The sequence below is a fragment of the Rhinoraja longicauda genome, chromosome 27 (assembly GCF_053455715.1).
Source record: "Rhinoraja longicauda isolate Sanriku21f chromosome 27, sRhiLon1.1, whole genome shotgun sequence".
In the NCBI taxonomy this organism is placed as follows: Eukaryota; Metazoa; Chordata; class Chondrichthyes; order Rajiformes; family Arhynchobatidae; genus Rhinoraja; species Rhinoraja longicauda.
In genome coordinates this window covers 27,141,998-27,159,275 of record NC_135979.1, presented here as the reverse complement: position 1 = coordinate 27,159,275, position 17,278 = coordinate 27,141,998, and the positions used below count along the sequence as shown (strand labels likewise).

General features: G+C 47.7%; 1 protein-coding gene across 1 annotated transcript in view; it reads right to left on the bottom strand.

Annotated features, from left to right (window-relative positions):
• epha10 (EPH receptor A10) overlaps positions 1-17,278 on the bottom strand; it is a 510,644-nt gene that overhangs the window by 243,077 nt on the left and 250,289 nt on the right. The window contains exon 4 of the mRNA XM_078423327.1: positions 10,764-10,919. Within this exon, the coding sequence (XP_078279453.1) occupies positions 10,764-10,919 (156 nt within the window). The remainder of the gene's footprint in view (positions 1-10,763; positions 10,920-17,278) is intronic.

The following is a 17,278-nucleotide window of genomic DNA, read 5'->3' as shown; positions in this document are numbered from 1 at the left end:
AGATTTTTTCAACAGTATAACAGAGCTTTATTTGTCATTCGGTACCGAGGTACCGAACGAAACTACATAGCAGTCAAGAACAAAAAAAGAACACAAGACACATGACCCCAACACAAACGTCCATCACAGTGACTCCAAACACCCCCTCACTGTGATGGAGGCAACAAAACTTCCACTCTCTTCCCCACGCCCACGGACAGACAGCTCGTCCCCGACCGACCCGCACAGTCCCCGCAAGGGGGTGGAAGTCCCCATGGCCGAATTGCACCGGGCGCTGAAACGTCTCGCGGCCGAGCCTGGCGATGAAAGGCCCCGCGACCAAGCCTTGCGCAGCTAAGTCCCGTGGCCGAGCCGCACCGGGCGATGTTAAGTCCAGCGGCCGAGCCGCACCAGCGATGAAAAGTCCCGCGGCCGAGCCGCACCGGGCGATGTAAAGTCCCGCGGCCGAGCCGCACCGGGCGACGTTAGGCCCCGCAGCCGAGCTGCACTGGGCACTGTTAAGTCCAGCGGCCGAGCCGCACCAGTGATGTAAAGTCCCGCGGCCGAGCCGCACCGGGCGATGAAAAGTCCCGCGGCCGAGCCGCACCGGGCACTGTTAAGTCCAGCGGCCGAGCCGCACCAGCGATGTAAAGTCCCGCGGCAAAGCCGCACCGGGCGATGAAAAGTCCCGCGGCCGAGCCGCACCGGGCACTGTTAAGTCCAGCGGCCAAGCCGCACCGGGCGATGTAAAGTCCAGCGGCCGAGCCGCACCGGGCGATGTTAGGCCCAGCAGCCGAGCCGCACCCCGCGCCGTGAGGAAGAGAAAAGTTTCCCCCACCCACACCACCACCCCCCCCACCCACACCACTACCCCCCACACATACACAACCAAAAAAAATACAAAAACCATCCCAACACCGACACACAACAAAAAAAAGGAAAAAAGACGAACAGACTGCTCGCGAGCCGCTGCCGTTAGGCGCCGCCACTTCCGCTTGGACATGCAGGTAGACTGGGAAAATCAGGTTGGAAATGGACCCCAGGAAAGAGAGTTTGTAGAGTGCCTTCAAGATGGATTCTTAGAACAGCTTGTACTGGAGCCTACCAGGGAGAAGGCAATTCTGGATTTAGTGTTGTGTAATGATCCTGATCTGATAAGGGGACTAGAGGTAAAAGAGCCATTAGGAGGCAGTGATCACAACATGATAAGTTTTACTCTGCAAATGGAAAGGCAGAAGGGAAAATCGGAAGTGTCGGTATTACAGTATAGCAAAGGGGATTACAGAGGCATGAGGCAGGAGCTGGCCAAAATTGATTGGAAGGAGGCCCTAGCAGGGAAGACGGTAGAACAGCAATGGCAGGTATTCCTGGGAATAATGCAGAGGTTGCAGGATCAATTTATTCCAAAGAGGTGGAAAGACTCTAAGGGGAATAAGAGACACCTGTGGCTGACAAGGGAAGTCAGGGACAGCATAAAAATTAAAGAGAGGAAGTATAACATAGCAAAGAAGAGTGGGAAGACAGAGGATTGGGACTCTTTTAAAGAGCAACAAAAGTTAACTAAAAAGGCAATACGGGGAGAAAAGATGAGGTACGAGGGTAAACTAGCCAATAATATAAAGGAGGATAGCAAAAGTTTTTTTAGGTACGTGAAGAGGAAAAAAATAGTCAAGGCAAATGTGGGTCCCTTGAAGACAGAAGCAGGGGAATTTATTATGGGGAACAAAGAAATGGCAGACGAGTTAAACCGTTACTTTGGATCTGTCTTCACTGAGGAAGATACACACAATCTCCCAAATGTTCTAGGGGCCAGAGAACCTAGGGTGATGGAGGAACTGAAGGAAATCCACATTAGGCAGGAAGTGGTTTTGGGTAGACTGATGGGACTGAAGGCTGATAAATCCCCAGGGCCTGATGGTCTGCATCCCAGAGTACTTAAGGAGGTGGCTCTAGAAATAGTGGAAGCATTGGAGATCATTTTTCAATGTTCTATAGATTCAGGATCAGTTCCTGTGGATTGGAGGATAGCAAATGTTATCCCACTTTTTAAGAAAGGAGGGAGAGAGAAAACGGGTAATTATAGACCAGTTAGTCTGACATCAGTGGTGGGGAAGATGCTGGAGTCAATTATAAAAGACGAAATTGCTGAGCATTTGGATAGCAGTAACGGGATCATTCCGAGTCAGCATGGATTTACGAAGGGGAAATCATGCTTGACAAATCTACTGGAATTTTTTGAGGATGTAACTAGGAAAATTGACAAGGGAGAGTCAGTGGATGTGGTGTACCTCGACTTTCAGAAAGCCTTCGACAAGGTCCCACATAGGAGATTAGTGGGCAAAATTAGGGCACATGGTACTGACATGGATAGAAAATTGGTTGACAGACAGAAAGCAAAGAGTGGGGATAAATGGGTCCCTTTCGGAATGGCAGGCAGTGACCAGTGGGGTACCGCAAGGTTCAGTGCTGGGACCCCAGCTATTTACGATATACATTAATGACTTAGACGAAGGGATTAAATGTACCATTAGCAAATTTGCAGATGATACTAAGTTGGGGGGTAGTGTGAATTGTGAGGAAGATGCAATAAGGCTGCAGGGTGACTTGGACAGGTTGTGTGAGTGGGCGGATACATGGCAGATGCAGTTTAATGTAGATAAGTGTGAGGTTATTCACTTTGGAAGTAAGAATAGAAAGGCAGATTATTATCTGAATGGTGTCAAGTTAGGAGGAGGGGGAGTTCAACGAGATCTGGGTGTCCTAGTGCATCAGTCAATGAAAGGAAGCATGCAGGTACAGCAGGCAGTGAAGAAAGCCAATGGAATGTTGGCCTTCGTAACAAGAGGAGTTGAGTATAGGAGCAAAGAGGTCCTTCTACAGTTGTACAGGGCCCTGGTGAGACCGCACCTGGAGTACTGTGTGCAGTTTTGGTCTCCAAATTTGAGGAAGGATATTCTTGCTATGGAGGGCGTGCAGCGTAGGTTCACTAGGTTAATTCCCGGAATGGCGGGACTGTCGTATGTTGAAAGGCTGGAGCGATTGGGCTTGTATACACTGGAATTTAGAAGGATGAGGGGGGATCTTATTGAAACATATAAGATAATTAGGGGATTGGACACATTAGAGGCAGATAACATGTTCCCAATGTTGGGGGAGTCCAGAACAAGGGGCCACAGTTTAAGAATAAGGGTTAGGCCATTTAGAACAGAGATGAGGAAGAACTTTTTCAGTCAGAGGGTGGTGAAGTTGTGGAATTCTCTGCCTCAGAAGGCAGTGGAGGCCAGTTCGTTGGATGCTTTCAAGAGAGAGCTGGATAGAGCTCTTAAGGATAGCGGAGTGAGGGGGTATGGGGAGAAGGCAGGAACGGGGTACTGATTGAGAGTGATCAGCCATGATCGCATTGAATGGCGGTGCTGGCTCGAAGGGCTGAATAGCCTACTCCTGCACCTATTGTCTATTGTCTATTGTCTATTGAAAAGCTTTTGTTAGGTTAAAGATGGTGAGACTTTGCAGCTGATCCGAATGCTTCACTGCCGGAACTATTGTTTCCATTTAAAGATCGATTGTGCAATGCTTGAAAGACCTTGCTCTTTGATAATGCAAACACCTATCAATATAAACCAGCATCGTACACTGCTTGGAACTTTGTGTGTTGTGGTGGAGTCTTTTTCCAATGTGAAGAATGTGTATTTTAGACAAAGGTCAGATCAGCAAAAAAGTTTCACTACTTACTATCCAGAATGAAAAAGAAACATTGCTACAATCCAGATAAAAACATAGATTGCTGGAGTAAGTCAGTGGGTCAGGCAGCAGATGTGGAGGGAATTGACAGGTGATGCTTCGGGTCGGGACCCTTCTTCAGTTCCTCGTGCTATCCCTCGAGGTCGAGGATGTTGGTCTACGTTCCGATGTCAGAACGAAGACGCCTGTGCGTGTGTTTGTTTAACGTGTACTTGATGTTGCACTCCAAGAAGCACACGGTCCTTCACAAATAGGGCGGCACGGTGGCGCAGCGGTAGAGTTGCTGCCTTACAGCGAATGCAGCGCCGGAGACTCAGGTTCGATCCTGACTACGGGTGCCATCTGTACGCAGTTTGTACGTTCTCCCCGTGACCTGCGTGGGTTTTCTCCGAGATCTTCGGTTTCCTCCCACACTCCAAAGACATACAGATATGTAGGTTAATTGACTGGGTAAATGTAAAAATTGTCCCTAGTGTGTGTAGGATAGTGTTAATGTGCGGGGATCGCTGGGAAGCGGACTCGGTGGGCCGAAGGGCCTGTTTCCGCGCTGTATCTCTAAAAAAAATCTAATTCCAATGGCAAGGGAACCAAGACGATTGGAGCTGATAGATCTGTTGCAGCCTTCATCCGCCTTCACAGCCGTTGAGTTCGTGATAACTTTGTCCGCCTGGTCTGAGGCTGAGGTCTTGTAGGTCGGATCGTTCTTAGTCTGGACCCTCATTCTCGACCTTACTGCTATGGGTGGCCCTACCAGAAGCTAGTGCTTCCGACGCCATCGCTCTCAGAATCATGGGGGCACGCAAGCCTCTTCACCATGACAAGGTGAACGATCTGAAGAGCTTTAGTAGCACATGTTACATTGGAGTGAGGTTGCAGGGTTGGGGGTGGCTTAGAATAATCTTTTGCTCCATGGCATGGTTCGTCTGCACACTACGGTGGCACAGCGGTAGAGTTGTTGCCTTACAGCACTTTCAGTACCGGAGACACGGGTGCTGTCTGTACGGAGTTTGTACGTTCTCCCCACGACCTGCGTGGGTTTCCTCCAAAATCTTCGGTTTCCTCCCACGCTCCAAGGACGTACAGGTTTGTAGGTTAATTGGCTTGGTATAATTGCAAATTGTCCCTAGTGTGTGTAGGATAGTGTTAATGTGCGGGGATCGCTGGTCGGTGCGGACTTGGTGGGCCGAAGGGCCTGTTTCCCCGCTGTATCTCTAAGCTAAACTAGCTGACGGGTTTGGGACAGCCATGTTAGTTCATATTTTGTATAGGAAGGAACTGCAGATGTTGGTTTATACCGAAGATAGACACATATCGCTGGAGTAACTCAGCGGGTCAGGCAGCATCTCTGGAGAATAGAAACAGGTGACGTTTCTGAGGACTGAAGTCTGAAGAAAGATTCTGACCTGAAACGTCACCGATTCCATCTCTCCAGAGATGCTGTCTCACCTGCTGAGTTACTCCAGCATTTTCTGTCTATCTTGGTCCATATTTTATTTGACTTTCTGCTGATTAAATTAAGTCAAATCAGGAGTGGAGTAAGGGAGATTAATATTTGTTCTTGGTCATAAACAACTCCAGTGATAGGATGTGAAATATTTATGCAGGCAATAAATATTTTATTCTTCTCAGCGATTTTGGCATTTAATCGGAAATCAACTGATATCTATAAAGGATCCATTGGTATGTTGTACTGAGCGACATCGTGGACCTTACCCAAGGCCAGGTTCCAATCAATGGAGCAGCCACTCAGGTGAGAGGCACACCTGTCCAGCACTACTTGCACTCGGTCAGCCCAATGACTCCGTCTCCTGTACAAGTCACAGTCACCCACAGCCTCATTTGATAACTAATGGAATCTCATTTTGAGGCCCAGCGCAAATTGGAGGAACAGCACCTCATATTTTGCTTGGATAGCTTACACCCCAGCGGTATGAACATTGACTTCTCTAACTTCAGGTAGCCCTAGTTAACCTTCTCTCTCCATCCCCTCCCCCGTCCCAGTTCTCCCACTAGTCTTACCATCTCTGACTCCTTTTTATTTCTGTACCGCCCAATCCCCTAACATCAGCCCGAAGAAGGGTCTCGACCCGAAACGTCACCCATTCCATCTCTTCAGAGATGCTCCCTGGTCTGCTGAGTTACACCAGCATTTTGTGTCTATCTCCTCATCATTAGGGCATTCAGTCTCGGTCTTTATGCATTGGCAATAACGTGCAGGGCTCGTTGAGGCACTGGGATTGTTAAAGGGGCCTTTACTAACTCTTTTCACCAGAAGAGTGGCATTTACCAGAGACACAAGGAACTGCAGATGCTGGTTTACAACAAAAGACACAAAGTGCTGGAGGAGCCCAGCGGGTCAGGCAGCATCTAACCGGAGGAGGGTCCCGACCCAAAATGTCACCCCTTCCTCTTCTCCAGAGATGCTTCCTGACCCTCTGAGTTGCTCCAGTACTTTCTGTCTTCTTTTGTAAAACCAGCATCTGCAGTTCCTTGTTTCTATATCTCTGGAGAATATGGATAGGTGACATTTTAGGTCGGAAGCTCAAATTCAGACTAAAGCAAGTTCCTGACGAGCTGCTGCCTCACAGCGCGAGAGACCTAGGGTTCGATCCTGACTAAGGGTGCTGTTCTGTGTGGAGCCTGCTCGTTCTCCGCGTGGCTGCATGGGTTTCCTCCGGGTGCTCCGGTTTCCCTCCACACCCTCCCCACATTGCGGGTTTGTAGGTTAATTGACCGCAGTAGAATTGTCCCCACTCTGCAGGGAGTGGACGAGAAATCGAGATAACATAAAAAGGGTGATGGTTGCCATGGACCATCTGCAAACCTAAACCAAAGTAACTATTCAAGCTATTGAATGTTAAAAAGGATCAAATGCTGAAGTGAGCAGAATACATTCCGAATGCATTCAAGAGAGAGCTAGATAGAGCTCTTAAGGATAGCGGAGTCAGGGGGTATGGGGAGAAGGCAGGAACGGGGTACTGATTGAGAATGATCAGCCATGATCACATTGAATGGCGGTGCTGGCTCGAAGGGCCGAATGGCCTCCTCCTGCACCTATTGTCTATTGTCTATAATACAACATGCTGGGGTACCAGCGTGTCAAATAGCATTTTGGGGAGGGAATGGGCAGCCGACTGAAGACGGGTCCCAAACAGTAGCATCACCAGTCCACTCCCTCTCCAGATGCTGCCTGACCCACTGAGTTCCTCAGGTTTCCAGTCCCTTGTCTCCGAAAGCAGGAGTCTTATCTTATCTTGGTCTTAAAGAGGTGTATACAATCAGGAGAGATTTAGATTTAGATTTAGATTTAGAGATACAGCGCGGAAACAGGCCCTTCGGCCCACCGAGTCCGTGCCGCCCAGCGATCCCCGCACATTAACACTATCCTACACACACTAGGGACAATTTTTTTTTTACATTTACCTAGTCAATTAACCTACAAACCTGTAGGTCTTTGGAGTGTGGGAGGAAACCGAAGATCTCGGAGAAAACCCACGCAGGTCACGGGGAGAACGTACAAACTCCGTACAGACGGCGCCCGTAGTCAGGATCGAACCAGAGTCTCCGGCGCTGCATTCGCTGTAAGGCAGCAACTCTACCGCTGCGCCTATAGGGGTCTCTTGCCCACAGTCATGGATTCGAGGACCGCAGGACATGGGTTTAAGGTGAAGGGGAAAAGATTTAATAGGAATCTGAGGGGTGACTTTTTCACACAAAGGGTGGTGGGTGCATGGAACAAGCTGCCAGAGGAGGTAGTTGAGGCTGGGACGATCCCAAAATTTAAGAAACGGTTAGGCAGGGATATGGATAGGACAGGTTTTGTGGGATATGGACCAAGCGCAGGCAGGTGGGACTAGTGTAGCTGGGACATGTTGGCCAGTGTGGACAAGTCGGGCCGAAGGGCCTGCTTCCCCACACTATCACCGTATGACTCGATGACTCTAAGTGAACATGGCTCTGCACCACGATCACTCTGCCCAGGAGGAGTGTGTTTCATAAACTGAAGGGCACAGACCAGCAGATGTTCACGTTCCCAATGCTCAGATAGAGGAGGCTTCAGAGATTGTGGAGGCATTGACAGTGATATTTCAAGAATCACTAGTGACAGGAGAGGCCCAGGTGATTGGAACATTGCCAATATTACCCCGCTGCACAAGAAGGGAGCAAAGCAGAAGAGTGGGAACTGGAGGCTGACTTTGGTGGTTGGTAACATTGGAGTCCATTATAAAGGATGAGATGACGGAGCACCTAGAAGTCCACGATAAAATAGGCCAAAGTCAGCATGGCTTGGTGAAGGGGAGGTCTTGCTTGACAAATTTGCCGGAACTCTTTGAAGAAGTAAATAGCAGGACAGACAAAGGAGAGTCAGTAGATGTTGTTTACTTAGATTTTCAGAAAGCCTTTGATAAGGTTCCACACATTAGGCTGCTTAGGTAGATGAGACCTCATGGTATCAAAGGGCAGACACTAGCATGGATAGCAGGTTGGCTGGATTGCAGAAGACAAAGAGTGGCAATAAAGGGGGCTGTTTCTGCTTGGCTGCCAGTGACTAGCGGAGTTCCGCAGGGCTCGGTGCTGGGAACGCTGCTCTTCACGTTGTATATTAATGATTTGGACGACGGGATTGAAGGCTTTGTGGCCAAGTTTGTGGATGGTACGAAAATAGGTGGAGGGGCAGGTAGTGTAGAGAAAGCTGGGACTCTGCCGAAGGACTTGGACAGGTTGGGAGAGTGGGCAGAGAAGTGGCAGGTGGAATATATTGTAGCAAAGTGTGGAGTCATGCATTTTGGTAGTAGGAATAAAGGCGTAGATTATTTTCTAAATGGGGAGAAAATCCAGAAATCAGAGGTGCAAAGGGACTTGAGAATGGTGGTGCAGGATTCCCAAAAGGTTCATCTGCAAGTCGAAACGGTAGTAAAGAAAGCAAACTCAATGCTAGCATTTATTTCAAGAGGGCTTGTATACAAAAACAGGGATGTAATGCTGAGGCTCTATAAGGCACTGATAAAGCCGCTTTTGGAATATTGGGAGCAATTTTGGGCACCATATCTGAGGAAGGATGTGCTGGGTCTGGAGAGGGTCCAGAGGAGGTTTACAAGAATGATCCCAGGAATGAGTAGGTTAACCTATGATGAGCGTTTGTCAGCACTGGGCCTGTACTCGCTGGAGTTTAGAAGAATGAGGGGGGACCTCGTTGAATCATGCAGAATAGTGAAAGGTTTGGATAGAGTGGATGTGGAGAGGATGTTTCCACTAGTGGGAGAGTCTAGGACTAGAGGTCACAGCCTGAGAATGAAAGGAGGTTCTTTTAGGAAGGAGATGCGGAGAAATTTCTTTAGTCAAAGAGTGGTGAATCTGTGGAATTGTTTGCCACTGAAGGCTGTGGAGGCCGTCAGTGGATAATTTTTAAGGCAGAGATAAATAGATTTTTGATTAGTACAGGTGTCAGAGGTTATGGGGAGAAGGCAGGAGAATGGGGTTAGGAGGGAGAGATAGATCAGCCATGATTGAATGGCGGAGTAGACTTGATGGGCCGAATGGCCTAATTCTGCTCCTATCACTTATGACCTTATGAGCATCCTCACAGGTCCAAGAAAATGCGAAGTCAATCATATAATGATTGGGCCGCCTTTGCCTGTTATTTTTATTGAGCCTTACACTTGCCAGAACGCACTCTGATTTTCCTGGCGTGCAACCACAAATGCAAAAGCACACCAAGATGTGAATAGCACAGAATTATCCTGTGTAACCATTTAAATATATTTAGAGACATAAGGAAGTGCAGATGCTGTTTTACAACAAAAAAAAAACACAAAAAGGGTGGCACGGTGGCGCAGCGGTAGAGTTGCTGCCTTACAGCGAATGCAGCGCCGGAGACTCAGGTTCGATCCTGACTAGGGGGCCGTCTGTACGGAGTTTGTACGTTCTACCCGTGACCTGCGTGGGTTTTCTCCGAGATCTTCGGTTTCCTCCCACACTCCAAAGACGTACAGGTATGTAGGTTAATTGGCTGGGTAAATGTAAAAATTGTCCCTAGTGTGTGTAGGATAGTGTTAATGTGCGGGGATCGCTGGGCGGCACGGACTTGGTGGGCCGAAAAGGCCTGTTTCCGGCTGTATATATATGATATGATATGATATGAAAAAGCTTGAGTAACTCAGCATCTCAGTAAGGCAGCATCTCATGGATGGGTGATGTTTGGTCGAGAGCCATCTTTCAACTCTTCATAGTCAGGGAGAAAAAGCTGGAGGGGCAGGATAAAGCCCGGCAAGAGTAAGTGGATACAGATGAGGGGGGGTTGATTGGAAGGTGGGTGGACGAAGGGATGAGATGACGAGGAGACAAAAGGGTGCAGAGAGGGTGATGAGGAGCGAAATGTGAAGCCGGAAGGAGGGGAAGTGGTGGAGGGAATGGGGGAAGTGGATCGAGGGCTGGGACAGTGGGAGAAATGGATGGGCACAGTGAAGAGAGGGGAGAAAAGGGGGAGGGGGTGTTTTCTCAAATTGGAGAATTCAATGGTCATACCGTTGGATTGTAAACAACTGCAGGGTTCACAAACTTGTCTGATCTATCGTTCACCCCCAACCCCATTCTCCTGCCTTCTCTCCATAACCCCTTTGCTAATCAAAATTCTGTCAGTCTCTGCCTTAAAAATATCCACTGACTTGGCCTCCACAGCCATCTGTGGCAATGAATTCCACAGATTCACCATCCACTGACGAAATACAATTTTCCCCATCTCTTTTCTAAAGGTACGTCCTTTTATTCTGAGGCTGTGGCCTCTGGTCCTAGACTCTCCCACTAGTGGAAACATCCTCTCCACATCCACTCTATCCAGGCCTTTCACTATTCGGTAAGTTTCAATGAGGTCCCCCCCTCATCCTTCTAAACTCCAGCGAGTACAGACCCAGTATGTTAACCCGACCATTTCTGGGATCTAAAGCAGTTAAGTGGCTGCTCCATTGCGAAATCTCCTCGAGGTTATTTTCTCCTTTGTTCTAATATCAACGTATGCAAGAACTAATCATCAGTGCTGGACTTACTGGTGCAGGGAGCCGGTGCAGGGTCTGAGAGAAGCTTGTAGTAATCATCCCTACAGGAACACTGGATGGATGCTGCTTCCTCGGTGCGACTGTGCTCCGGGCACCACGAGCATTCGCTTTCTTGAGCCGATGACTTGTAGGTTCCCGATGGACAAGCTGAAAATAAAATGGACAAATTGAAGGTCGCCTGTTCAGCTGTTGCATGCACAGGCCTGAGCTCCGAGCGCAGGCAAACGCTGCAGTACCTCCTGCCCACACTCCCCCCCTCCAGATCAGCCCCATCTGACGCATGTAGCGAACGGGGCTTGGATTCTGCCAAGCCATTGGGGAATTTCAATGGTGCTGCACTATGGTGGAGCAGTTATTGCTGCTGCCTACAGTTGGTGCTGCTGGATCGAGTGACCAAGACTTGATCCTTCAGAGATACGGCGCGGAAACAGGCCCTTCGGTCCAACGAGTCCGCACCGACTAGCGATCCCCGTACATTAACACCACCCGACACACACAAGGGACAATTTACACATACACCAAGAGAATTAACCTACACCAAGAGAATTAATCTCAGGTGCTGTCTTTGTGGAGTTTGCACATTTGCCCCATGAATATGTCGATTTCCTTTGGCTTCTTCCCGCATCCCAAAGTCATGCTGGTAGGTTTATTGTCGACCAGAAAAGATCCCTTAGAAAATATCATAGAAGCTAAGGAATTGACGCGAATATATTAAGTACCAAAGATGAGGTATTCTGTTCCTATGTTGTATGGTCCATATGGGGAATGGTAAGGGTTGTTTCTGGGGCTGGAGGCCTGAGACTTGTGAGGTGCCACAGGGTTCCTGGGCCCATTGCTGCTCATCATTTATATAAATTATTTAAATCAGAACGTGCAAGGCACAGTTAGAACGTTTCCAGAAGACACTACGGTAGGTGGTTTCAGTGAACAATTACAATGGGATCTTGATCAGGTGGGCATGTGGGTCAGAGAATGGCAAATGGCATTGACTCAGATCAGTGCAAGGTGTTGGATTTCAGGAAGTCAAACTAGGACAACATTTTCACAGTGAACAACAGGGGAAAGTTGTTGGACAGAAGGGTCTAGGAGTACAAGTACATGGTTTCTTGAAAATGGCGTCACAGGGTGGTAGAGGTGACATTTTGGCACATCGCCTTTTGTCAGTCAGGAGATTTAGTGCCAGAGTTGGGATGATATGTTGCATCGTACATGACGTTGGTGAGGCCACACATGGAGTGCAGTCGTGGTTACCCTGTTTTAGGAAAGTCATTAGTATGCTGGAAAAAGGGCGAGGAAGATATGCAAGAATATTGGCAGTACCAGAGGGCCAGAGGGCCAGAGGGCCAGAGGGCCAGAATTATAGAGCGAGATCGGGCAGATTAGGACTTTATTCCTTGCAAAGAAGGACACTGATGGGGAACCTTACAGAAGTATATTAAATCAAGTGCTGCAAGGATAAGTTGAACGCACAGGAGGGAGATTCATAACTAGAGCGCATAGGTTTAAAGTGCGAGGGGAAAGATTTAAAAAGGACTTGAGGGGCCAACTTCTTTACACAAGGCGATGGGTATATGGAATGAGAGTGTTGAGGCAGGCACAACAAAAACCTTTAAAATAATTTATAGTGTAGGAAGGAACTGCAGATGCTGGTTTAAACCAAAGATGGTCACAAAAAGCTGGGGTAACTCAGCGGGTCAGAAAGCATCTCTGGAGAAAAGGAGTAGGTGAGACACGTCTCTCCAGCGATGCTGTCTGACCCGCAGAGTTACTCCAGCTTTTGGTGTTTAAAATTAATTTAGTCAGTTAAGCCCCTGTCCCAGTTCGGCGATGTTTTAGGCGACTACAGGCGACTAGGCTGTCGCCACACGGTCGCCGGGGTGTCGCGGGCACGGTCGTGAGTTGTCTCCAAAGAGTCGTAGCGTTTTTCTGGTCGCTGCTGGATTTTGCGAAGGCTTAATAATTTCGGCGACTGTTGGTTTGACGCCAATGAGCGTAGCTTGACATCTCCTGATGAGGGCGCTGTCGTAGGTTGTAGCCAGGTTGGCGTCTGGTTGACGTCTGGTGAAGTAGGTTGTCGTCAGGTGAAGTAGGTTGTCGCTGGTGCTGACTTCGGCGAATTCCAAGTGTGGACTTGATCTGATCACCCATCAGTGTAAGGTGTCCATTAATGATGTTAGGTTTTGTATGTTTTTGCACTTGTATTCTGTTTAAAGTTTGAATTTTAAAGTTTGAAGTTTGAAGTTTGTTGAGATTTATTGAAGTTTATTACGATATTTCTGTATGCACTGTTGTATGTTCTCATCAACCTTTTAAAACATTTGGTATGAACATCAATAAAGAAAATTCTTGACATTTTGATGGAAAATTGATGTGTGAAGTTATCGTATTTCAGAGTAGTTTCTCATGGCATCACTTTCAAATAGTCATGATGCAGAATGATTGGAAACCCAACCGTACACCCCCTTTTATAGGGACAGTGGGTGAAACATGAATTGTCTTCAGTTGTCTTCAGTCTTCAGGGTCGTAGCTTGTCACGGGTGGATGTAGGATGACTTCGGTTGTCGTAGGTTGTTGCCTCTGTGGTGGTAGGTTGTCGTAGGTGTCGTCGTAGGTTGTCGTACTACCTAACTACGACGTTCTACTTGCGACGATTGGGTCGCCGGTTGTCGGTAGCTTGCCGTAGCTTGACGTCGACTAGGTGGTTGGTTGTTGTAACTTGTCGTAGACATTGTCGTGGGGGGGGGGGTCCAGTCACAGGTTTTTCGGCGACCTGCTAAGACTGTGACAGTCGCCGGCAGTCGCCTTAAAAAACGCCTAACTGGGACAGGGCCTTCACTTGGATGGGAAAGATTTAGAGGGGCATGGGCCAAACAAGGTCAAATGGGTCTAGTTTAGACGGGCATCTTGGTCAGCATGGATGAGTTGGGACAAAGGGTTTGTTTCTGTGCTGTATAACCCCATGACAGTGCTGAGGTCTGTTTAGATTTTTAGATTTAGAGATACAGCGCAGAAACAGGCCCTTCGGCCCACCGGGCCCGCGCCGCCCAGAGATCCCACACACACTAGGGACAATTTTTTACATTTGCCCAGCCAAGTAACCTACAAACCCTGTACGTCTTTGAACCCTGTTGCCTCAGTACCAGGCTGGATCGCAAGAATCCTTAAACGTCCCAATGCACAAATGGTCAAATCCCACTTTAATCAACAAATGCTGTTTAACAACGCTTCTGCACAGCATGGAGTAATGCAAGAAGCCACCAAACCTTTTATGCTTGCAGAACCAAAATCCCCATGCAATAAATAAGAACTGGAAATGACGTAAAGACAGGGGAACGATGAGAAGGACACAACCAAAATAAGGAGTTTCCAGAAAAGCACTCATCAGCATCAAAGAGCTGACTCCATAAATTAAACAACAGGGAAAAATGTCAGAGCAAAATCAGAAAAACATTTTGGAGTGTATTCTCAATGTGAAAATAAAACCCTGACTCAACTATAATAACTCCTTGACAACAGGGTCAATAACAATTAGACCCTCTCCTTTTATCGACCGGAAAGGCCGCAAGAATTGCTGAAACTCCACTCTGATAACTTAGGATGAGCTGGAAATATATTGTCTCCCTGCAATCGATTGGAAGAATAAGTATGGTTTATTGTGCAACAACCTATTCAGTTGTAACCATGCCTGGACTCCCAGGCCGACTGCTCAAAGCACCTCCACCATCAAAGGAATATGGTATGTATTTACCGACGAAATTCCAGAGTAATTAGCTTGTTGAAGTGATAAAAGCACAGGTGGATAACAATCCAGTCCCAACTTGTGACAATCCTGAAAGCAGCAGAATATGATAAGGCAGCGTTGTGTGTCAAGTTTGTGTTAAAATCTTTTTGAGATGTTTTGCTTATTAAAGACCGTGTTGAAACGGTTCGCTCAGGGAATGCCATGCCATACGGAGAATAGTTCTGCCAACAACATATGAGTTTGACTTTAGTTTATTGTCACATGTACAGTGCAGAAGCTTTTGCTGCGTGCTAACCACACAGTGGAAAGACAATGCATGATTACAATCGAGACATCCATAGGGTACAGTTACGTGATAAAGGGAATAACGTGAATAATGCTTCGTGCAAGATAAAGCCAGTAGGTCTGATCAAAAGATACTCCGAGGGTCTCCATGTAGTGATGTCCATGGAGCATCTAGGCATAAGTCTAGTGCACTACCAAATATATGTTGAAATTCCAACAAAGATCCATCTGTAGAGCCTGCAAGTGTATGGCTGTCGTTATGCGGCAGTGATTAATCTCAGATAATATCTATCGTTTGCAACGCAGAGTTTAGATCAGGGTTAGAGTCACACAAATGTACAGAAAATTTGGCCCAAACTCCATCTACAAGTTTTCAGATGGCACCAGTGTGGTGGATTGGATCAGGGACAATGACAAGACAAAGTACAGGAAGGAGATAGGGAACTTAGTAATACGGTGGTCACAAGTCTGCTTTACTTCCATCCCAAGTTTGCAGATCCCCACCTCGAACAATGATGAGGCAGAGCACAAGAAGGAGATTAAGAGCTTGGAAAGAAAGAGCGTAGAAAGGCAACAACTTCTTCCTCAACGTAGGCCAGATGAAGGAGCTAGACATCCACTTTGGGAAGCTTGGTGGAATATTTACCCCAATCTGCACCAATGATGCCAAAATGGAAATGGTTGTGAGCCTGGTTCCTTGGCATTAGTATTACCAATGCCATGGACCAACCACTTGATGCAACAGCCGAGAAGACACACCAATTCCTCTAGATCCTTAGGAGACGGAGGAACTTGGGCATGTCGCCAATGACTCTTATGGACCTCTACAGATGTGCGCAGAAAACATATTGCCCGTTGCATCACAGCTTGGTTTGGGAACGACTGCCCAAGACCACAAGAAATTGCATAGAATAGTAGATGGATGTCCACCACACAGATAATATTCCTCACCACCGGGTCCGTGCCGCCCAGCGATCCCCGCACATTAACACTATCCTACACACACTAGGGACAATTTTTAACATTTGCCCAGCCAATTAACCTACAACCTGTACGTCTTTGGAGTGTTGGAGGAAACCGAAGATCTCGGAGAAAACCCACGCAGGTCACGGGGAGAACGTACAAACTCCGTACAGACGGCGCCCGTAGAAAGGATCGAACCTGAGTCTCCGGCGCTGCATTCACTGTAAGGCAGCAACTCTACCGCTGTGCCACCGTGCCGCCCTTCTAAGGGTCTCGACCCGAAACCCACCCATTCCTTCTCTCCTGAGATGCTGCCTGACCCGCTGAGTTACTCCAGCATTTTGTGATACCTTCGATTTGAACCAGCATCTGCAGTTATTTTCCCACACTTCATCCCAACTTGTTCATGACAACAAAGATGGCCCATCTGAGTTTGTTCCATTTGTCCATGTTTGACCCATATCCTTCTAAATCTTTCCTAGCCTGTCTCCATCCAAATGTCTTTACAATGCCTCAACCGTCTCCTCTGGCAGCTCATTCCAGATGCCCAACACCCGCTGAGTGAAAAAGTTGCTGCTCAGGTTCCTGTCAAATCTTTATGGGTTAATGGTTACACTGTGGACTGAGTCCATCACAGCTGTTGAGGGGTTTTGCTTAAGATGTAGCCAAACACCGAGACTGAGGCAGCATGAATAAACATGCCTGGCTTGCCCTAACATTAAATCACTTACAGCCCACAAACTCCAAAGCCTCCTACTGATCAGTTCCCCTTAATTACAACACACAGGAGTTACCGGCACTACTGCAAAACGCAGCGGGTAATCTACTTTGTACCAATGCGTCTGCCATTCTTCTACCTTTCTGTTAATTTACAGAACTCTCAGTCTTGGGATTTTGCTTCTAGATACAGATAATAAAATTGTAACTAAGGCTGCTCGAAAGGCATGAAAACCCATGGAGACATCCAATTATTTTTATACCTCCAAAGACGTACAGGTATGTAGGTTAATTGGCTGGGTAAATGTAAAAATTGTCCCTAGTGGGTGTAGGATAGTGTTAATGTACGGGGATCACTGGGCGGCACGGACTTGGAGGGCCGAAAAAGGCCTGTTTCCGGCTGTAGATATATGATATGATATGATATGATATCACGATGTTCTATGTTGCTCCATCTGGGGCCTTGCCCATCTTCCTGCCGCCTTCCTTCGTTGCACCAACTCATCATTATGCCCTCGGCTGCCGTGGCCTCAGATTGTGGAATATTTTTCGTCAGCCTTTTGCCCTCTTCATTAGTCTCCCCACTCGTCATTAGCCTCTCTCCTCTCTCCCCCCGCTGGATGAAGAAAAGGCAATGAAAGGATGAAAGAAAAGAGCAGGAGATTGTACTTCTCTGATCCATTCTACCTTCAATGCCTTCTCCAGAATCCAAGAAATTGCCAGGTGTCATTTCTGGTGGATTTAGTAAGGAGGAGGAGGAGGGAGAGAGAAGAGAGGGCATAAAGGATGGGGAGTGAGG